This window comes from Mycteria americana, chromosome 17 (genome assembly GCF_035582795.1).
Source record: "Mycteria americana isolate JAX WOST 10 ecotype Jacksonville Zoo and Gardens chromosome 17, USCA_MyAme_1.0, whole genome shotgun sequence".
Classification (NCBI taxonomy): domain Eukaryota; kingdom Metazoa; phylum Chordata; class Aves; order Ciconiiformes; family Ciconiidae; genus Mycteria; species Mycteria americana.
The window spans coordinates 1,522,003-1,542,756 of NC_134381.1; the positions used below are offsets into that span (position 1 = coordinate 1,522,003).

The 20,754-nt window shown below is 59.7% G+C and overlaps 2 protein-coding genes across 3 annotated transcripts; one reads left to right on the forward strand and one right to left on the reverse strand.

The window, feature by feature from the left end:
- Window positions 1–1,956: 1,956 nt before the first annotated feature.
- Window positions 1,957–7,199, reverse strand: C8G (complement C8 gamma chain). Of its 2 annotated transcripts, none has more exons than XM_075519515.1 (7): window positions 7,102–7,199; window positions 5,167–5,306; window positions 3,945–4,015; window positions 3,491–3,598; window positions 3,087–3,188; window positions 2,737–2,775; window positions 1,957–2,213 (listed from the first exon to the last, which is right to left on the reverse strand). In XM_075519515.1, exons 2-7 carry the CDS (start codon window positions 5,295–5,297, stop codon window positions 2,200–2,202), a joined length of 465 nt encoding a protein of 154 aa, XP_075375630.1. In that variant the 5' UTR covers window positions 5,298–5,306; window positions 7,102–7,199; the 3' UTR covers window positions 1,957–2,199. The 2 variants fall into 2 exon arrangements, with proteins under 2 accessions (XP_075375630.1, XP_075375629.1); XM_075519514.1 differs by lacking the exon at window positions 7,102–7,199 and adding an exon at window positions 6,127–6,449.
- FBXW5 (F-box and WD repeat domain containing 5) lies at window positions 7,139–20,221 on the forward strand. Its single transcript, XM_075519513.1, has 8 exons — window positions 7,139–7,331; window positions 10,041–10,198; window positions 10,855–11,029; window positions 11,928–12,076; window positions 13,412–13,892; window positions 16,794–16,941; window positions 17,503–17,715; window positions 18,213–20,221. Exons 1-8 carry the CDS (start codon window positions 7,139–7,141, stop codon window positions 18,457–18,459), a joined length of 1,764 nt encoding a protein of 587 aa, XP_075375628.1. The 3' UTR covers window positions 18,460–20,221.
- Window positions 20,222–20,754: the final 533 nt, after the last annotated feature.

The window sequence follows — 20,754 nt, forward strand, 5'->3', positions numbered from 1 at the left end:
GTTTTCACAACAGCTGTTTTTTTCCTCTGGCAGCCCACCCTGCCCGCCCACCCCAGCACATTCCCTTCCCTGCACCGAGCTGCGAGCCCGGCACACCACGCGCCAGGGGCCGGGCCGGCCCCAGCTCCGCGGATTTATTAAAACAAAACAAAAGCTGAGCCGGGCAGGACCGAGCATCACGAGAGCCCGGCTGGGGCTCCCCTACACACTGGGCTGGGGGCTCAGCCCCTGTCTGAGCCCACCCTCGGGGTGCGCGGTGCCAGGAGGAGCTCTCTCCATCGGGCATCAGAGGCATGGAGCACCCGTGGGTGTCACTGTAGTCCTGCGCTGGGGCAGGGACACAAAGCCCCCCCGCTGCCCGGGTGTCCCTGGCTCTCTGCCCTGCCCAGGCGGCAGGAGGGGGTGCCCAGGAGGTGCCCGCTCTCCCGGCTCTCCTGGGGGTGGCAAAGCTGGGGGCCAGCCCAAGGATCTGGGCAGCAAAGCTGGGTGCAAGCTCCAGAGAATGGGGCACGTGGGGGCACACGGGGGCACCGGCGGCAGCGTGGGGCACGCTGACCCCACTGCCGGGGCTGGGGGGCACGGGCAGGATGGAGGTGCCTGGGCTGTGGATCAGTGGTGCCTGGACACAGACCCTGAGGCACAACCCGGGCGTCTGCACCCCAGAAATGGGTTCACACCAGATAAACGCGGGCTGGGCTGAGCCGGGACCAGCCCAGCTCTCCAGGGCGGGAGGGCAGGGCTCTCCCCTCGCCTCCCATCGCCCTGCCACGGCTCCACCACAGTGCAGCCACTTCTGGGGCGCAGGTAGGTGCAGGGCAGAAAGTGAGCCAGATCCGTAACACCCCAACTCTGCCAGGTTCAACCGGGCAGCCTGGGGGGTCCGCGAGCAGCGGCCGGACACAACTGCCCCGCACGTGGGCAGCGGGGACAGGGGCTGGCTTCGGGCGAGTCACGTGGCGGTCCCTTACATAAGTCCCTGATAAACAACATGTGTTACCAGTTTCCGCAAAGATTGCAAAACGCTGGCGCTGGGGGCAGAGGGCTGCTCCCACCCCAGGGGCTGCGCGGTGGCCGGGGCACCGCACCCGCCTGCTGCTGGAGGCTGCTCCCCGTCCCCTCCCACCGCCCAGCCTGCGCCAGGGAGTTGGCACCGCTCGCCCAAAACACCCTGGCCCAAGCGCGTGGCAGGACAGCCCCAGCCAGGCTGGACGCGCAGGGGAGAGGGGTCCTGCAGCATTAACCCTGGGGCCGCAGCCCCTCTACCCTGGTTGCACCCCCAGTCCAAGCCCCCCCAGTCTCCATAGCCCCCACAGCGCACTCAGAGCACGCAAAGGACGTCCCCCCTGCCTGGCTCTCCAGTGGGGTGCTGGCTGTGCAGGCAGGCTCTGGGAAGCCCTCACAGGCAGGGGTCCGGCCCAGGCACCAGCCCCCGGGGAACGCGGTCCGCAGGGCTGGGACAGGGGACGGGGTGTTTCACTGCCTCGGAGGCCCTGGGGACCAGCAGGACCACTGCAGGGCCGAGGTTTCCTCCTCTGGGGTCCCTGAGGGATCTCCTGGCTTGTCCCAGGGGAAGGGCTGATCCTGCACCGGTCCCCAGCGCCCCCCAAGCCCACGCGGCCCCACGGCACCGGGCACGGTGCTTTTCCCCACACTGTGCTGGGCGCTCGGGGCTTCTCTCACTCACCAGCCAGACTCACATGCACTACAGCACCCGAGAGTAAATTGGGAACTGCCACGATTCCTGGCTCAGCGTCTCGTGATTGGGGAGAGGACAACAGGGCTGCGTGGAGGGGGCTGCACAGCCCCCCAGTACCCCCCCGGCACCCCCTGGCCAGGAGCACAGTGCCAGGGCAGCAGCAGTCCAGAGGTGGAGGCAGCGCTGGCCTTGCTGGGGCAGATCGAGGGGTGACTTGCCTGGACACAGACCCTTCTCTGAGGCATTTATTGGGGTGTTGCTGGCTGCTGCAGGGCACTGGGGCGGAAAGCGGAGAGGGGTGACACAAAGCTGGGGGGGGACACAGGACAAGGACAGGCACAGCTGCCAGTGCAGCTGGAGGAGCCGGGTGCCTCGGGGTTGCCTCCAGGGCTGTGGAGCTGCAGCGGGGTCTGACCAAACCCCGGCTCGGTCCTGTGTGGCCGTGGGTGGCTGGATGAAGTGAGGGCTGAGCTCTGGGGACCTCCTGGCAACACCATCTGCACCTATGCCTTCATTTCTGGAAGGGAAAGAGAAGTGCTGAGAGGCTGGGGAGACGTCAGAGCCCAGCGCCAGTGCTGGAGACCCACCTCTGCCTCCCCAAGCACCAACAAGTGATGGAGCTGTCCTGAGGGACCCCAGCCCTCACCCCAGGGTGTCCTTGTCCCAGGACACCCCATCCCACCCCACGAAAAACCAATATAGACCCCACTAAGCCCAGCCTGACCCATGTAGGGGACAAATGGGGCTTTGCTTTGCCAGGGTGCATCTGATGCATATCCTGGGTGATGGTCTGCCACCTCCTCACCCTTCACAAGGGCTCGGAGGGACCCTGTCCTGGGGGATGGTCTGGCATGGACCCCCCATGCCAGACCAGCCCCCCTGCGCTCCTGGGGCAGGACCACACGGCTGTGGTGCGGTGTGGGTCCAGCCCCAAGTGCTCAGCCCACAGCCAGGGAAGGGAGAACCCACATAGTGCCCAATGTGGGGCCAAGCCTGGCACATGGGGGGACCCAGCACATTGCCCAGGATCCACAACTCACCGTCAAGGATGTGAAACTCATCTGCGGAGTCGCAAAACCCTGCAAGAGAGAGAGCCCGGGGAGGTCACCCTGCCTGGGCACCGGGGACCCCCAGCCCTGCACCCCAGGGGCACTGTGGGGCACAGCCCAGTCCTTGCACCTTTGATCCTTGTCCCTGGGGTGGCTGCAGCATTGGGACAGGCCCCACACGTGGCCCTACTGTGGGTGACACGGGGCCACAAGCTGCTCAAACCCATGTGGATTTGCCTCCCACTCCCCATGCTGGACCCCAGCCCCCACTGCCAGGCCCCTCCTGGGCACAGCCCTTGCCGCGGGTGCCCCCTGCTCCCAAGGGACTGCGTGCCACCCACCGTATACGGGGAAATAGTAGGTCACGTCTTCGCTTAGGCCCACAGCCCTGACGCGCTGCTCAAACTTGTCCACGACAGCATCGCTGACCCGGCTGGTCCGTCCTGCTTGGGGAGGAAGATGCCGTCAGGGGCCTCGAGCTCTGCCCCAAAGCCCCCCGTGCCCCTTGTGGCAAAGTGCAGGGATAAGGGGTCTTTCAGCTCAGAGAAGCTGGTTACTGGCTCCCCCCTGCACAGTGTTTGGGGACAAAACTCTCCATCTGGAGACCAGGACCCTCAGAGAGACCTCATCCCTGCCTTTGTGTCCTCCAGGGCTCCGGCGGGCATCCCTCGAGCCCAGCATGGGTTTCCCACCCCTCTGCCGCCCCTGTTCTTCATCCGCCACAAGCCTCCGAGCACCAACCCACCGTAGAGCTTGACAGAGATGCTCCGTCCCTTCTGGTAATAGAGGATGGCGTAGCTGCTGTAGTCTGTCTCACCCACCACCACGTCCACCATGTTGCCATAGCCACGGCCTGGGAAAGACAGAAGGCAGCCCCAGTTAGTCCCGGCTAACCCTGGTTACCCCCAGCACCGTCCAGGGGCCTTGTTTTGCCATGAGTGGGGTGTACAAGGGGTGAAAATCAGGGCCAGAGCGGGTGCAGCCCCACAGGGTGCCGTTCCCCACCAGTGGGCACCAGTCCACAGCACTGCCCATAATGGTATCTGGCACTGGAGTGCTTTGAGACCCCAGAGGTGGGATACGGGGAGGGCACTGGGAAGGAGGACACTGGTACCAAAGCCCTGCGAAAAGCAGGAGTGGAGGGCTCCAGCTCCGCGGTCCCTGCAGCCCCCCTGCCACCGCAGCCCGGCCTCCCTCACCCTTCAGGAGGAAGCGTCCGTGTGCCTGGGCAGGGAGGTACTGCTGCCTGATTTCCCAGCATGTCCCGTCCCTGTATGGGGAGAGGAGGAGGCTGTCAGCACAGGCTGGAGAGGATCCAGCCCAGGTCCCTGCCTGCCCCGCTTGCCAGGCCACACACAGGACCTGTTTTCTTGGGACTTTGTTCTCTCCCCAGGGAGATGCTGCGAAGGGATGTCCCAGAGCCCCGTGGAGACGCAGGGAGAGACACAGAGCCTGAAAACCTGCTGAGCCCGAGGGGTCCCTGCCCCCTCCCTGCAACTCCAAGCCTGGCTCAGCCCCTCAGACCCCCCAGGGCCCACGGATGCACTGAAGACCACCCTCCTCAGCCATGCTGCTGCTGGGGTGGTCCCGAGAGCCTGTCCCTGGCTGGGCGGCTGTGGAGCGAGCAGGTGCCTGACCGGTGCCTCAGTTTCCCCAGCCTGGCTGCCCCCCACCCTGCCCAGCCTGGGCAGCCCAAGCCCGCCCCAGGCTGGTGGCATGCAGATGGCAGGGTACTAGCCCTGCCGCGGCCAGGGCTTCTACCACAAAACATCCCAGAGAAGATCCCACCCACACTTTGCTCCTGGGCAGCTCTCTCCTCCTTGAGCCCGTGGCCGGGGCACTGGTCCTGCTCTGACCTGCCTGCAGCGTCCCCATTTCACCTAGCGTCCCTTGTCCTCATCCCAGAGCACTGGCTCTGCTCTGACCTGCCTGCAGCATCCCCGTCCCACCCAGCGTCCCCATCCCAGGACACTGGCTCTGCTCTGACCTGCCTGCAGCGTCCCCGTCCCACCCAGCGTCCCCATCCCAGGACACTGGCTCTGCTCTGACCTGCCTGCAGCGTCCCCGTCCCACCCAGCGTCCCCATCCCAGGACACTGGCTCTGCTCTGACCTGCCTGCAGCGTCCCTGTCCCACCCAGCGTCCCCATCCCAGGACACTGTCTCTGCTCTGACCTGCCTGCAGCGTCCCTGTCCCATCCAGTGTCCCCATCCCAGGACACTTGCCCTGCTCTGACCTGCCTGCAGCGTCCCTGTCCCACCCAGTGTCCCCATCCCAGGACACTTGCCCTGCTCCAACCTGCCTGCAGTATCCCCCGTCCCGTCCAGCGTCCCCCGTCCCCATCCCAGGGCATTGGCCCTGCTCTGACCTGCCTGCAGTGTCCCTGTCCCTGCTTGTGGCCTCAGTGGCCGGTGTCACTCACAGCTTCCTGAAGGTGCTGATGGCGAGGCTCTGCCCGTCCAGGACGCTCACCGTCATCGCCGTGGCCTCCAGCCGGTGGCTGTACTCCGACAGGTAGCCGCAGCGGGAGGCCACGCTGACCAGGAACCACATGCCTGCAAGCTGCATGCCACAGGGGTGGCACCATCTGCCAGGTCACCACCACTCCGGGGTGCCACCACGCCGCTGCCCTGAGCACCCACCACCCCGAGCACCCTTCTTCCATGCTGTCTCCACTCGCTTGGCACCTCTGCCCGCAGCCTGGCCCCTTGGCGTGCCCACGGGGCACGACTGCCCTTGTCTGGGAGCCGGCAGGTGGGACAGAGCAGGACAGATAGGAGCCTGGCATGGGGACAGGCTGGAGCAGGGGGGCTGTGGGGAGGCATGAGGCATCCCCCCACACCTCATACTGCCAGGGAGGCTGCAGCCCCGGTCTGGACCCCCCAGCAGAGCCCCAAGCTCAACCCGAGCCCCGGCTGGAGGCCGTGCCCAGCGCCACGCGGTGACGTGAGTGCCAAACCCAAAACCGAGGAGACTGGGTGCCCCAGCCGCAGGGCCGAGGACAGAGGTAGCTGTGGGAGCCGGGGGCCCAGCTGGACGGCAGCCAGCCAGGATGGGGGTCCCTGGCGAGGCTGCGGCCCCTGCGCCTGCCTCACGGGCAGCTCCGTGGGCAGCGCCTGGGGGCTGAGCTGGGCTCGTGCTCCTGCGATCCCTGACTGGGGGGCGCCGGGGGGCTCGGGCCGGGGGACAGGCCGCAAGGGCAGGTCTGGAGGGGGAACGCCGCGGGCCGGGGGAACACGGCAGGGTCCGACCTGGAGGGACACACAGGGGGACGGGCTGTGGCCCCGCTGCCTGCCTGCGGCCCCGAGCGCAGGGCTGGGCCCCAGCCCCGGTGGTGGGGACGGACGGGTGCCCACAGACCCGCCCGGCCCCGGCCCCTCACCTGGGGGAGGCTGAGCTCCTCCTGAGCCGCCACCTTCTCCAACGGGCTCTGGGGAGGGGGCGGCCGCGGCCGCTGCCGCCGCCCCTGCCCCTGCCCCAGTCCCGGCGGGGCCGTGAGGAGCAGGCCGAGGAGCAGGAGGGTGCCCAGGGCCACCATGGTGCCGCTCTGCCGGAAAGCGGCGGGGGCGGGAGGGCGGCGGGGTCAGGCGGGCAGCGCGGCTGCCTGGAGCCGGGCCCGGCGGGGGCCTGCGGGAGCTGCAGGCCGGGGTAGGCCGGGGTCAAGGCCAGGGCAGGCCGGGAGCCGGGGGTCCCCATGAGCTGGGCCGGGCATGGCCGCCGGGGGTGCAGCAGGGCCCGATGCCGGGCGGGGGTGGGGGGGCCCCGCCACAGGTCCGGGGGTCCTCGACCCCGCGGGTCCTCGATCCCGTGGGTGGTGGGGCGGGGCCTGTTCGGGTGGGGGCGGGGCCTGATCAGGAGGGCGGGGTCTGATCGGGCGGGGCGGGGCCTGATTGGAAGGGGCGGGGTCTGATTGGAAGGGGCGGGGTCTGATCAGGCCGGGCGGGGCGAGGCGGGGCAGAGCCGCCGCGATCGTGAGCGAGCGTGCCGCGCTCGGCTAGTTGCGCCTAGCGCGCTGTGGGGAGCTCTGGGCTCGAGCTCTCCGGCCTGCGGCCGAAAGCGGCGCGGTGATTGGAAGTGGGGGGAAAACCACCGAGAGGAGCGGCCAGAGCGGCCCGCGAGAGCCGGAGCGGAAGTGGGGCGGGGAGGCCGGAAGCGCCGCGCGAGGAGGCGGGGGCAGCGGAGCCGCCGGAGCCGCCGAGGTGCCGTGAGGGGGGGGGCGGCCCGGGGCGGCGGGCGGGCGCGCGCGGGGCCGGGGGTGCCGCGGGCCCCCGGGCGGGCCTGCGGGTATGGGGCCCCCGGGGCGGGCGCGGGGCCCCCGGCGTGGGGCTGTGGGCGGCCGGACCGGGCCGGGCCTCACCCCCGTTTGCTTCCAGGCGCGGCGGCAGAATGACACGATGGATGCGGGCGGCGGCCCCCTCCTCCCCGACAGCGTCCTCTACGAGATCTTCCTCTACCTGGACCACGTAGACGTGCTCTCGGTGGGGCTGGTGTGCCAGCAGTGGCACGCCGTGGCCCGCGACGAGTTCCTCTGGAAGGAGCTCTTCTACCGCTACTACCGCATCTCCCGGGAGGTGCCCCGGCACCCAGGTGCGCTGGCGCGGGGGGACGGGGCTGGCGTGGCTGCCCGCAGGGCTGGCTGCCTTCTTGAACCTGCCGGGCAGGCACAGCGGTCGTGTCGTGCCGGGCCGGGGGGCTGCTCAGCCCCGAGGCTTCCGGCGGCCCTGGGAGGCTCTTCCCCGGGTGATGGCACCCAAAACCTCCCTGCCGTGAGCCCAGCCGGGAAGATCCTCTCCCCCTCTGCTGCTCAACGCTCTGGCGCCGAGGGCGATGGAGCCACTGAACTGCATCACGTTAGCAGTCTACAGGCTTGGGCGGCGATGTGCGCGTGAAGGGCTCTGGGACGGCCCAAACGCTTCAGAAAGGGGCATCGAATAGTTGAAAATGCTTCGATTTTCCCTTTCTTTCACAGAAAGGGGGTTTCTGAGCTCTCTCTAGGCAGGTGCTCTCTGGTAGCTACTGCACAGCTTGTCTGGGCACTGCTGCTGCTGAGGGAGATCCTGAGGAGAGGCAGTGAGTCACTGTGCACTGCTACGTGACAGCCCAGTTGGATTCCATGATAATCACTGCTGGCTTTTCCTGATCAGGACCTCACAGCAAGCCTCTGCTTCAGGCTCTGTCCCTTTCTCATCCGGACTAGGAAGAGCTGGAAGTACACATTAGCTGATCAAACTATTTCCATAAGATGTAGGCAGCAGCTGCAGCCTGGCTGTGGAGGGAGAACATGTGTGCCTGCTGTCTGGAGAGGGAGGTGGGTGTGCGGCAATTTAATTGTACAGTGGGCAAATGCTAAGGCAGTAGTTGACCCACTTTGCGAGGACAGGTCAGACTTGATCTTGGCCGCGGCTTGCAGTAGGAAAATGACCCATTAACAGTCGGCATCAACTGAGCCTGCCAGGGCCTTCCCTTGTTAGAGCTGTTGGCAGTCTCAGTGGCGGCAGTCATACGATCACAGGTCTGTTCCCTGCTGAGTCTCAGGTGCTGAAAGCAGTTTGGTGTGGTCTGGAAGGGTAACCCAACGCTGTCACACCAGAGACAGGCCTTGGGGACCTGCTGACAGGAGTCCTTGCTGCCAAGGCTGGTCTCTCTTGGAGTCCAAAAAGCCTGTTCCCAGCATGCTGCAGAGGTCCGGGAGGGCTGTGCAACATCCTCTGCCCCCGGGATGTGCGCGGTGCTCCCAGCGGTGGCCACGGCGGAGGAAATTGGCTTCTTGATCTTGAGTTGCAGTTGCTACAGAAGGACGGGAAGAAACACTGAGGATGCAGTGGGAGCCCGTCTCCCTGCAGTGGGGAACACCAGTGCAAAAGGGCTCTGAGAAGAGATGAGGTGTGGATGGGACAACTCGGGCTGCGTGATTTCACTTGCGTGATTTCACCAAGTGAATTCACTCTGTGTGATTTCACCCTGGGAGCTCCATGGGGTTGAGGACATTATGTTTAGGTTTTATCTGAGGCTCTTTGACCAGGCTCCTTCGCTTCCAGCCTCCTGCAGTTAGTTAGTAAGCTGCCAGCCCTGTTTTTTAGCACTAATAGGGGTGGAGCAGTCGGTGTAACTCAGTAACATATTCAGGCACCTCCCAGACTGCGCTTCTGGAGCTGTGAGGCAGCTCCACGAGGCAGTGGGGGCAGAGGGTGGCTGGCAGGCCCGGCAAGGGGCTGAAGCAGGAGTTTGGGGAATCCCCTGCCAGCCTGCCTGCCCTGGGCAGCTCTGTGGTTTGGGGAATGGTATCCAGTGGGTCTTGTAAGAGGAAATGTTGGGATTGCTTGGCCAGATGGGATCTGTCCAGACTTCTTCCTAGCCGGACGGGCTGGAACCTGGAGCTTCAGAGGAAGATGAAGCCCCCTGCCTAGTGAGGAATGGTGGGATGTCCTGGCAGCAAGCTGTTCCCTGCCTGCAGGAGCAGGTGCCTCCTGGGCTGCAGCGAGTTCCAAAAAAACCTTCAGTCCTGTTTAGTGTAACTAGGGAAATTGGCCCTTATCCATATACATGTCTAATCCTCTTTGCTTCCTCGGGATTTGCTGCTGCAAGAAGTCTGTAGGCTGCCTTACCAGGCACTTTGTTAAAAATCCTCTTTATTTGTCTCCTTATTGGCCGTCAGTGTGACTTCTGCAAGTGTGCTCCAGACTCTTCTTCTGCAGGGCTCCTCTTCTGTCCTGGCACACTGCATCCAGCTCCTGTTCTTCTCTCTTGTTTCCTCTAGTCTCTTCTCTCATGGAGACTGGTTTTTTTTTCCCCCTGGTCTCATACCCTTTCTGAAACCTTCTTAATTCTGTGTTAGACAAGATAAAGATAATCAGAGCAGAGCCCGGTACCCTGAGGAGCAGTTTCCCTCTCATCACGTGATAGATTTGTTTGTATTGTGCTGGAGCACGTCTGCAGTTCTGATGGCTGTTTTGTCCTGAGCAAGGCTTTTGTTAGATAGCTAACAGCTATGCCCTGGATGTTTCTTGCAGTGGCTGTACTGCTTTGGAAAGTAGTGGTGTGGTGCGGAGTTGTGTGTTTACTGGAGGAAAAGATTTTTTGTGTGTGTGAGTAGGGAAGCTACTGAGAAAAATGTTAAGCCCTGCTAACTTGCTTGAAGCCATAGGGATAGTGGCCTCAGCAGAGCTCCTGGCATTGCTAGCAGCAGTCAAGACTGCGCTTTATTAAAGACTGATTCTGCGGTTGCCATGCTTAGCTCAGGTCTGTCACTTCCCTCCACTTACATTCCTGTCCCATGTCCCTGCTCATGTGTTACAGCTGCCGTCTCCTGGTATGACGAGTTCCAGAGGCTCTACGACACCATACCTTGCGTGGAAGTGCAGGCCCTGAAGGAGCACAATGACCAGGTTTTGCACCTCAGCTTCTCCCACTCTGGCTGTTTGTTTGCATCGTGCTCCAAAGACTGTACTGTCAAGGTAAAGTGGCAGCCTCGCCTGCATAACCCTTCCAGCTTTGATCTAGTGGGGCTTAGCCACAAGAGCAGCCTTTAGGAAGTCTGTGGAGAGGAGAGGTTTGACCAGGTTGACCAGAGGTTTGACCCTGGACTTAGGCTGGTTCCTGCAGATGCTGAGTTGTTCTCAAAGCCACAGAACTAGTGACTCTTGCAAATGTAGCCTTGAGGGCTGTGGATTCCAGGTCCAGCCTGCATGAAGGTGACCGAGGTGCCTTCCTGGCTCTGGCCACTTTCTAGATGCAAATCAGTCCCGTTGTGCCGTGGGTCTAACAAAGACTGTGGAGATAACGATCTACTGCAGAAGTTGTCTTGCATGAGTGGTTGTCTTGGGAGGAATCTCTGAACATGCTGAAAAATCCAGCTGTGACAGTACCATTCATTGCCCGAACACCTTCTCCACTGGCAGGTAGAGAAGCAGTGCTGCATTTAGCCACTCTCCAAAGCTGTTGGCCATTTTCTGTTAGGGGAATTGACAGGGAAATCGGGACTAGGAGGCAGTTAAATAGAGTCTTCAGTATTATTTTTTTTCTTGTCCTGGTGAGTGCTGGCAGAACAGATAAAGTGGAACCACTTTCAGGCTTCTCAACGCTTCCTGACTGTTTGTTCATCTGTCTATAGATCTGGAGCAATGAGTTGGATATCTCCCTGCAGCACAGCTCCAACATGAGGCCATACAACTGGAGCTACACGCAGTTCTCCCAGTTCAACTCTGATGACTCCCTCCTTCTGGTGTCAGGTGTCTTTGTGGGGCCTCACAACTCCTCGTCAGGAGAGATTGCCGTAATCAGCATGGGTAAATACCGCCCTCACCTTCACTGGGGCTTCCTGGGAGGTGTGAAATGGTGGGTGCTGGGGTTCTCTTCCTCTTCAGGTGTGCGGTGGCCTTGACCTCTGCTTGTCCTGCCTTCCACTATCTGTGCAAAGGGGTCCCAATCACAGTTTCATAGGGTAAACCTTCTGGATAGCCTTAACTCTGCTCAGGTCACCATGTCATCACCTGAAGGCAGTGTGGCATGTATTTATTCTCACTTAATTTCTGTTCTAAGTGATGGCCTGGACAAGGCAAGAGTTATCCACGTTACCTGTTGTCTTGAAGCCACCATTTCTGACTCAAGTGGTGCTAGTCCCACCCTAAGGTCTCACGTGGCTTTCTGAGGTGCATTCATCCAGGCCTGCTTCACCTCTTCTGCTGCAGTTCTGTGAAACTCACTAATCCCAACTGCAGTATCTCTCACCGTCTCTGTGCTACAGTCCCACTGTGCCAAAAGTCAAGGAGTGCTGCTAAATGCACAGCTGTCTTGCTCAGAAAGGCCTTGAGAGCCAGGGGTGGGAGTGAAGAAGTTCTGTACGTGTTTGACTTGTTCTTGTCCTTGGGGTGTCTGCTTTGGGCCATGCTTGGAGAAAGGCTGTGAGGTTGCATTGCTATTTGGTTTGGCTGCCCTTTTATTTTGGTTTCCCTTGTGCATGCTCTCCCCACACAACTCTGTAGAAGAGAGAAATAATCTATCTCCATAGTAGTGACTGGAAGCTGGACGGTGGTTGGGCAGTGTCCGCTCAGCTTGCGGTGGAGATGCTATATCAGTGCCTCTGTTGAGGAGACTTCAGTCCACCTCCCATGTCTTCTGCCACGGTTTCTCCAGAGCCCTTGCCGGGAGCCATCGCCTCACATTTGTGCTTCCCCTCTCTTCCAGAGAACTTCACGCTGCTTTCCAGGGTGAGGAATAAACCCTACGATGTGTTTGGCTGCTGGCTGAATGAAACCAACTTGATATCTGGCAATCTCCATCGGATTGGGCGTATAACCTCCTGTTCTGTGCTGTGGCTGAACAACGCTTTCCAGGTGAGGTGCCTTTGTTCCAGCTCCACAGGCAGTGCAGCTTCCTGCTGGCTCCTGGGGGAGGAAAAGCTGTGGAGGAGGTGTGAGTGGGGAAGAATGGCCCAGTCCTTCCTGTTTGTTTCCTCTGACTTGCCCTCAGGATCTTGAGCTTGAGGCAACGCTTGTGTGAGGTTTCTCCATGCTCAGTGTTGTGGTACCCATTGCAATACTCCAGCTCAGCTTCCATTAACTCTTGCCCCATTAATTGGGATGAAGACTTGACTGCAGTTCCCTAGAGCATGCGTTGCTCAACAGGAGTGGTTGAACCGCAGCAGGGTTGCTGACATCCTTGATAGTATGAAGCTGGGCTTGGGATGGCTGTAGTCTGGCATGTGTCCAAGCGATGGCCGTTCTCCCACTTGGCAGCTCAGTGCATTGTTCCCGGGAGCCAGAGGCAGCGGGGAAGCTGAGCTCAGCCCTGCTTGTCCTTGCTGACATTTCTGTGGGCCAGGTGCTGTCTTTTATGCTGTGATGGGACCTGGAGATCAGTGTGTGCTGGCTTTAGACTGCTTGTTTTCTGCTTGTTCATTCTCTGGCGTTGTGCTGCTCAGACGTGTTCTTTTCCATGTTTTGCCTCTGTCTCAACACCACAGCTGCACATCCTGGTGTTTTGTGTTTTTTAACATGAATGATTGATGCTGGCCCCAGGCGAAATCCTCTGTAGCAGAGACCCTTCCCATAACCACATCTCTGCACTGCACTGACACTACAGCGTTAACTCTTCCACCTCCAAGAGGTGAGGAAGGACCTTGCCCACTTTGACAGGGGGTGTTGAAGCGCGGCTGGAGCAGTTAGGCACGAAGAGACCTGCTGCTTGTGTCTGGGAGCAGATAACCAGGCTGGTCCTGCTGAGGGGTACAGGCAAACTTCAGGAGCACAGAGGTCCTCCACCTCTGCTGCTTGTAGGCAGAGGGATGGCACTTCACACTCCTCCTGTGTTTATCACAGAGGCATGTTCCTGAAATTCTTGTAAAGTGCCGAGCAGTGCCAGCTAATGATCTCAGGCGGGGGGGTGGCAGTAAGGCTGCCTGGCCTCTGTGTTTCCCAGCTCTGCTGTCATCTGCCTGCAGGAGCTTTTTGTCTCGGTGTGCCCACCTCCAAGATTGGAAGAAGTGCGCCAAAGCTGGCCAGCCTCTTGGGCCAGTTCTCATGGTCAGCGCCCCATATAGCAGTGCAAAGAGAGGTCGGTGTGTGGCTGGTGTCTGCTGTGGGGGCTCAAGATCTGGGCAGGTGGCTCTAGGTTTGAGCTGTAGGAGTGATGTGAGGTGGTTGCCGCTTACTTCTCCCTTCTGCTTGCAGGGCATAGAGTCCGAGAACGTGAATGTAGTGAAGAGACTGTTCAAAATCCAGAACCTGAACGCCAGCACTATCCGGACTGTGATGGTGGCTGACTGCAGCCGGTACGATTCCCCGGACCTGCTCCTGGACTATGAGGAGCAGCTAGCTGCTTCCTCCACCTGCCCAGTCTTTGATCTTGGCAGTGACAGTGAGGAAGAGGAGGCCAAGCCCAAGCAGACTCCAGAGCCAGCAGTACAGGAAATGCCAGATGAAGGGGGTGTGACAGCAGAGGATGGGCTGCAGCAGTTCTTTGATGATATCATGGAGGGCCGTGTGAGGCCTGCCATGACTGATACAGAGTTGGAGACGAAGGTGGCTGAGCTGTTTGTACGCAACAGAACTAAACCGCCTGAGCTGAACCTGCTCTCCACGGACAGCAACAGCAAGACAAAATACTTGATCTTCACCACAGGATGCCTCACCTACTCCCCGCACCAGATAGGTAAGGTCTGAGCCCAGGGCATGCCAGCCTCCCTGGGGGTGTGGGCTGCAGCTACACTCTGAGTTTGAATCTGGAAAAGACTGGTTTTATTTGCTGCCTGTTTGTGGTGAATGAGTTGCAGTTTTGCTCAGGCTGCTGGATTCTCAGTACGGGAGGCTTTTGAGATGCCCTGGATCACTGAAGGGGGTTCCACCCCACAAGCGCTTGCCTGAGGGTTGTTTTGTTGCTACCAGGCTTGACACGTGGCCAAACAAGGAAGTCATGGCGAGGGCTGAGCAGAAGATTAAGAAGGAACTCCTGACTAGGACATCAGCCATGAGTCACACACAAGCGGGTGGATGTGAAGGGCAGCGATTGCCCTGATAGGAGCATGTGGAAGGGCCTCGGTCCTGTTGTCTTGCAGGGGTGGAAAGGGCATCAGGGCAAGACTAGTTTGAGCAGCTTGGAGTTCAGGTGCGTGTTGCTTGCACAGTGCCCCTCAGCTCTCGGAGACAGAGCCCTGCCTGCCCCTGTGCCTCACCTGCCTCCCCACTGCCCAATGTGATCACCCTGCATCACGTGGCCTTTCAGCCTCAGTGAGACACTTAGGCACCTCTGTTTTGGTACTGAAGAGGCTTCATGGTGGGTTATTAGATACCCCAGTGGGTGTTTTCATGGCGAGCTGATCCTAGGCAGCTTGCTGGCACTCGGCCTCCTTGCTCAGTGGGGTACAAGGGGCTGTAGTTGCAGCACAAGCCAGGAAATGGTGCTGCTGGTGACCTTTTTCTGGGCTAGGATGTCCCTTGCTCATCTGGGGCTCTCTTCTTGAGACACTGGGACTAGCAGAGTCTAAACTTACAGGAAATCAGTGCAGTGATGAGCAGAAGCAGGTAGTCTGGCTGCTTCTCCAAAAGCCCCTAAAGCTAGCAGAGAAGTTCAGTGGAAAGGACCAGACAGATCAGTAGAAATGTGGGGAGGGAAGGAGAGCTGCTTCCAGGCAAGAAGACTCTTCTGTAAAGCCAAACAGTTTCAGTTCCTTTTGCTGCTTGCACAGTTACAGCCTCGCTTTCCTGCTGCAGGCTCTTCTAACCTTCCTGTTACTTGGTCCTGCACCAGTACAGCCCAGTAAGGCAGTTTCCAAAGCTGTAGGCAACTTGGAGAAGAGTCACTTGGTCTTTGCCCACCTAAGTTTGCCCACCCTGTGACCTGGACTGAGTGTAGCTCTGCTCCATGCTCCTGTCCATGGCCAGGTTTGCAGGTGGACGTGGTGGCCCTTGGCCTGCCTCCAGACACGTGGCGGGTGGTCTGCCCTGACTCAGCCCTATAAGCAGTGCTGCATCTTGATCTGCCGGGCTGAGCAAACACTGCCTCGCAGGCTGGGGCCTGCAGCGAGCGAAGGCGAAGCATGGTGCAGAGGCAGTGCCTGCCTTTGGACTCTGCTGACTTCCAGTGCAGCCTCCCAGGGCCGTGGGTTTTGGTGCCTTTGAACTCCAGTGACTCCCTGGCCGGCAGCCAGTGCCCGCAGCACAGACTGGCTGTTCGGAGGGACGAACCCTGACTCGGCTCCTCTCCCAGCCATGAGTCACTGCAAATTGTTATGTTTGCCCATGAGTTTGTGTGTCGAACCGGCCTTGGTGCATCTGCTGTCTGCCCCCAAGGAACTGGTTCTTGAAAGAGCTCGCTGTTGTGCTCATCTCTCGCCAGGCTGCTGGGCTGGTGGGAGCCATGCTGCTGGCTGCTGGGCATCGGCACTATCTTGCCTGATCTGTGGCACACAAGCACTTCTGCAGGAGTTTCCTTTGAGCTCCTGTCTCCCTTGTGCTGCTGGCAGGCTTGAGTCATGGGCAAAGCTGCCTGTTCCGCTGGCTTGTGCACGTGGGGGCCGCGTAGCTGAGTTTGGAACTGGGAGTGTGGTGCTGTGGAAACGAGGATGAAGATGCTGGTGAGCAATGTCAGTTGGGTGCAAGAGTGAAGGTCCTGTCCTGAAGGTCCTGAGCTGCCCAGGTTCAGATGCAGTGATGTTGTGAAGGGCCTCAGACTTGAGGTGCAGTGTGGTGCCACCCCTACGTTGTTGGTCTGCGGGAGAGGGCTAAAACCGAGGGTGTTTGGCAGCGATTCCCTCAGAGGGGCGATGGGATGGGCCGTCTTCCAGCTCCTCTTGGACCTGCTGAGGATTAAGCCCATGTGTGCCCAAGAGCTGCTGAGGCTCGTGGGAGTTGGGAATCCTCCAGGAAGTCGTCGTGGATGGTTTGTGTTTGGAACCTCTGTCTAGAGCTGGGAGGGGAGAGGACTTGACCCATAGCATGTGTCTTCCTCAGTCAGGAAGTTCGAAAGCTTGTAAAGTGCTTGAGCCCAGTTTGGGTTTAAACCCCTGTTCTTGGAGCTTTCTGGGGCAGACCCCCACCTACACTTGACAGTGGCAGGGGAAAGCCCTGCCACAGCCAGTGCGTCTGCTGGGCCTTCTCCAGGTTGGATATTGCAGGAAATGGGCCCAACCCAAGGACTCATTTAGGAGAAAAACCTTTCTGCAACCAGAGCGTCTCCTGGGCCAGCGCAGCTTCCTTGTGCTTCAGAGCACGCTGCGGGGTGGGCTTGGAGTGAGGTGTGGCTGTACCAGCTGGGCTGGCAGCCAGGCGTTGGGCATCTCCCTGGCTGGGGTTGAACATGCCAGAGCGTCACTTACGCTCTGGCATGCCAGAGCTGCCAGAGCTGCCAGTGTCCTGGCCAAAATCACCACTTGCAAGAGCTTGAAGGAGCCTGGCAGGGACAGCAGCACTGTCCCAGTGCTCAGCCAGCGAGCCAGTTCTCCTTTCTTAGCAGCATGAAGGGAAGCCCCTTCTCGAAGCCTGGGGACTTCCACCAGCCCCGCTGTCTGCTGGCAGCAGTCTGCAGAACTGCCAGATTCTGCTTTCTGTCCCCAAGGGATTAAAAGGATCCTGCCCCATCAGATGACGACTGCTGGGCCAGTGCTTGGGGAGGAGAGGCGCTCGGATGAGTTCTTTGACTCACTGGATCACGTCATTGACATCCATGGGCACATCATTGGCATGGGCCTCTCCCCTGACCACAGGTGAGCGTGGCGGGGTGGCAGTGCTGGCTTCAGACACCGCAGGAGGTGGATGACAGCTGCCTAGGGCTTTTGCGGGGTGAGCAGGAGGAGAAATGACTGTAGTGGATGGAGCAGGGTGCCCGCATAGGCTGCTCTGCTCTTTCACATCCCATTTATGTCCTAGTGCTGATGGCATGTGTTACCGCCCGAGCATCTCCCCAGATCTTGGCAGGAATGCTTTCCTCCCTCTGCACTGCTGAGCCTGGGTCAGGCAAGGAGCCTTGTAAGGTGTGGGCAGCTCCTTCACTCTTAAAGTTGGTTTTAATGGGATTAAAGAGGCTTGACCTAGCCCCTAACGCCCACTTTCTCAATTGTGGTGGCCCTTTCCTTTCCAAACGTGTCAAGAAGTGCTTCAGCAACAAGTTCCCATGTTTCAGCCTGGATTTTAGTGAGCTGAGCCGCAGGTTTGTGAAGGACCAGAGAAACCGCTCGGTCCCTGCCCTGCGTGTTTACAGCTGGAGCTCCATGAGCTTTGCTGCATGTGGTGATGTGCAGGGTAACCCCTCTGCTCCCCTTCCCGAGGTACCTGTACGTGAACAGCCGTGCCTGGCCTCGGGACTGCGTCATCTCTGACCCGATGCAGCCGCCCCCCATCGCTGAGGAGATCGATCTGCACGTGTTCGACCTGAAGACAATGAAGGAGGTGAAAAGAGCCCTCCGTGCGCATCGGGCCTACACACCCAACGAGGAGTGCTTCTTCATCTTCCTGGATGTCAGCAGAGACTTCGTAGCAAGGTGTGTGGCGATGGGGGTGGGCAGGATCTGGGCCCCGTGTCTGGGAGGGCCTTGGGGCCATCACTGCGGGGATGGCTTGTGCAAGCAGGGCTGGTCCACGTGTTGGAAACTCCTGTGTGTTGTGAGCAGAGCAGGAAACAGGAGGTTTGTAAAGAGCAGAGGGACTGAATCAGCTGAAGGCTGTCTGCCCTGGTCCTGTTGTGAAATCAGTGAGGAAAGGGGACATTTTGGGCTGTGGCGTGTTTGGCAGTGGGTGGCAAATGCCCTTCCTGGGGGCTGCAGGCAGCAGGTCTATGGGGCGAGTTGAAGGGGCACCTCAGACAGTCTCTGGATCCCTGAGGGAGCTGGCCTGCTCAGGTTGAAGCTCATGGGTGACGGGGCTGCTGGCCAGGCTGGGGCACCCTCTGCCTCCATCTGCGTGGAAGGAAGGGGATTGGGAGCAGCAGGTTATTGGGACTGCTGGGGTGATGTCCTTACTGGTCTCTTGTCCGCTGCAGTGGGGCAGAGGATCGCCATGGCTACATCTGGGACCGGCACTATAACATCTGCCTGGCAAAACTGCAGCATGACAATGTGGTCAACTCGGTGGCGTTCAGCCCGGTGGAGCAGGAGCTGCTCCTGACAGCCAGCGACGATACCACCATCAAGGTGTGGCGCTCCCCTCGTGCTGTGCGCATCCAGCAGGCCAAGAAGCCCAGGCCCAGGAAACTGCTCTTCTCCTGGCTCATGAACCAGAAAAGCTGAACCCAGGTACACCTGCTCCTGCAGCTTCTTCACTGCAGCCACCTCCTCTGGAGCTTGCAGAGCTTTGAGCCCTGCACAACAGAGATGAGCTCTGGGCACACGAATCCCATCTGTTGAGTCAGGAGAGACCCCAGCAGAGGGAATTGCTTCCTCCTTGGAGCATCTGCTGCAAAGACAGAACGTAAGAGCCAACAACCTGTTCCTGGGCCTGGTGGGCAGCAGCCTGAGCTGGTCACTGCAGGGTAGGCTCCCCACAGCTTCTCACAAATGCTGCTACTTGGTCACAGCTCTCTCTAGGTGAGCTTTGGTCTCCAAGAACACTGAGGCACGTCTCCAGCATTTGTACTGTGAGCGCCTGGGACGTGGCTGACCTCACTGAGAGCTACTGGCTGCAGAGCACTTGGCAGAAGCCGCGGTACAGCGCTGTGCTGCCTTACTGCAGGACTCTTTTAATATAGTACTTTTATTAATGTTGTTTTGTCCCAAACCTCCACGGGCAACTCATCTGGCTGCTGGGTAATGCTGAGTGCCTCCTCCCGCATGGTGTTGTGGCCCTGGAGGGCAGTGGGGGAGACAGGGCTGAGGGTGCCTGGCTGGTGTCTCGTGCAGCCCCTGGGGACGCAGCAGTGCGCTGCCGATGCCTTCTGTTAGCAACTACATGTTGATATCACCAGTTTCCAAACTTGAGAGTGAAGAGGGCGGGTGGTAACATGGTGCTGGCTTTGCCTCTGTCTTCCTCTGCTAAGTAGCACTTAAATAAGCTATGGCATTGGTAATGTGTTTATTCTAGGGGATCTGCTGTCCCTTCCCAAGGGAGCAGCTGTGAGGATGGCTGGTGGGTCTCATGGTCACCTCCCTCCCATGCTACTCAAGTTGTGGCACTTTACATTCTCTTGGTATGTTCTCCGTGAATAGGTGTAGGCACCCACAGGTGGCCACAGGTATTCACCCATGGGTGGCTGGGGGAACGCAGCCCTCCTCTGCCTGAAGTGACAGTTGAATAAGCTTCCTTCCACCTGGGCTGATGTGCTGTGGGTTTGGTGATCAGCTCCTCCCAGGGACCCCTCTGATGGTGGAGCTGGCTCACTTGAAGCGATTACAAACTCAGTGGTGTTTACTCTGTACCTGTCCCTGAAGCTTTTCTCCCTCTAGCAGGTACCCAAATATAAGAGTCTAAAACTAAGCTCCTAATCTTGACTTGCCTACATGGCTGGGGCCAGCAGTGGCCCCAGGAGCTGCAGTTGCTCCTGGAAGCTGGGCTCTGGGCTGCGTCTGGAAAGGAGCCGTGTCCCAGCCAGGGGCTGGGGAGGCATTTTGGGACTCCCCTGGGAGCACTGGGGGCAGTTGCCTGTGCCACTCACAGCCTTGGGTTGCAAATAGACTTAATGGAGGCAGCAGATACTGTCTTGATATGCACTGATGGCTTTAACAGCTCCTGTGGCCCTTGGCAGGAGGGTTTGTACCCTCATTCTGCTGTGCCCCAGCAGGTGCCCATGGCTTTATCCAAAACCCCTGTACTCAGGTTTTCTGTCATCATAGAACTTCCAGAAACAAGGGAGTCTTTTGTGTGTGTGCACCCAGGATCCACATCCAGCTCTCTGTCCAGTCACACAGCAAAGGAACAGCCTCTGCCTTCCTCCCTCCTTCCCCAAGATTGTGAAATCTCTTCTCCCTTGGCTCGGTGTAGCAGTGAGCAAGGCACTGAGGGTTTATGTTTGTACTGAGTTTTGCTCTTCACTATGGCATTAAATAAATATTCTGCTAAAGCATCTCTGCAATCTGAGTTTGTTTTTCTGAGTGCTGTTCTTCTACTGAAGTAGAACTGAGCCCAGAAGTGTTATGCTGCTGTGCCTACATCTGCTGTGCCCCTGCAGAAGTAGCTGACCAGCTTGGAGTTACCTGCCCTGGGCTGTGGGGTGCAGCCAGAAAGCTGTGAAACAACAGGAGCAGAGGAGAGAGAGAGAATTGCCCAAATCTTTGCCCTCAGGAAGGAGGATGGGACAGCCCTGGGGAAGGGGAGCAGAAGTTCATGGCAGCCTCGGGAAAGCTCTTCTCTGCCAAGGCCAAGTGCTGCAGGCTCCAGGACAGGCCAGGGGCTGGAGCATCCTGGCTTCTCTGTGTCCCTCCTTGGTTTCTCATTTTTCCAAGCACTAACAGACACTGACCAGGTAAGTGGGGAGCAAGCACTGGGGCTGGCCCTGTGCTACAGCAGCATCGTGAGCTGCAGTGCCCGTGTCCCCTTACAGCCCTTTTGCCATCTTACAGCTGCACCTGTAAGAAGTGGGTCTGGCTGCT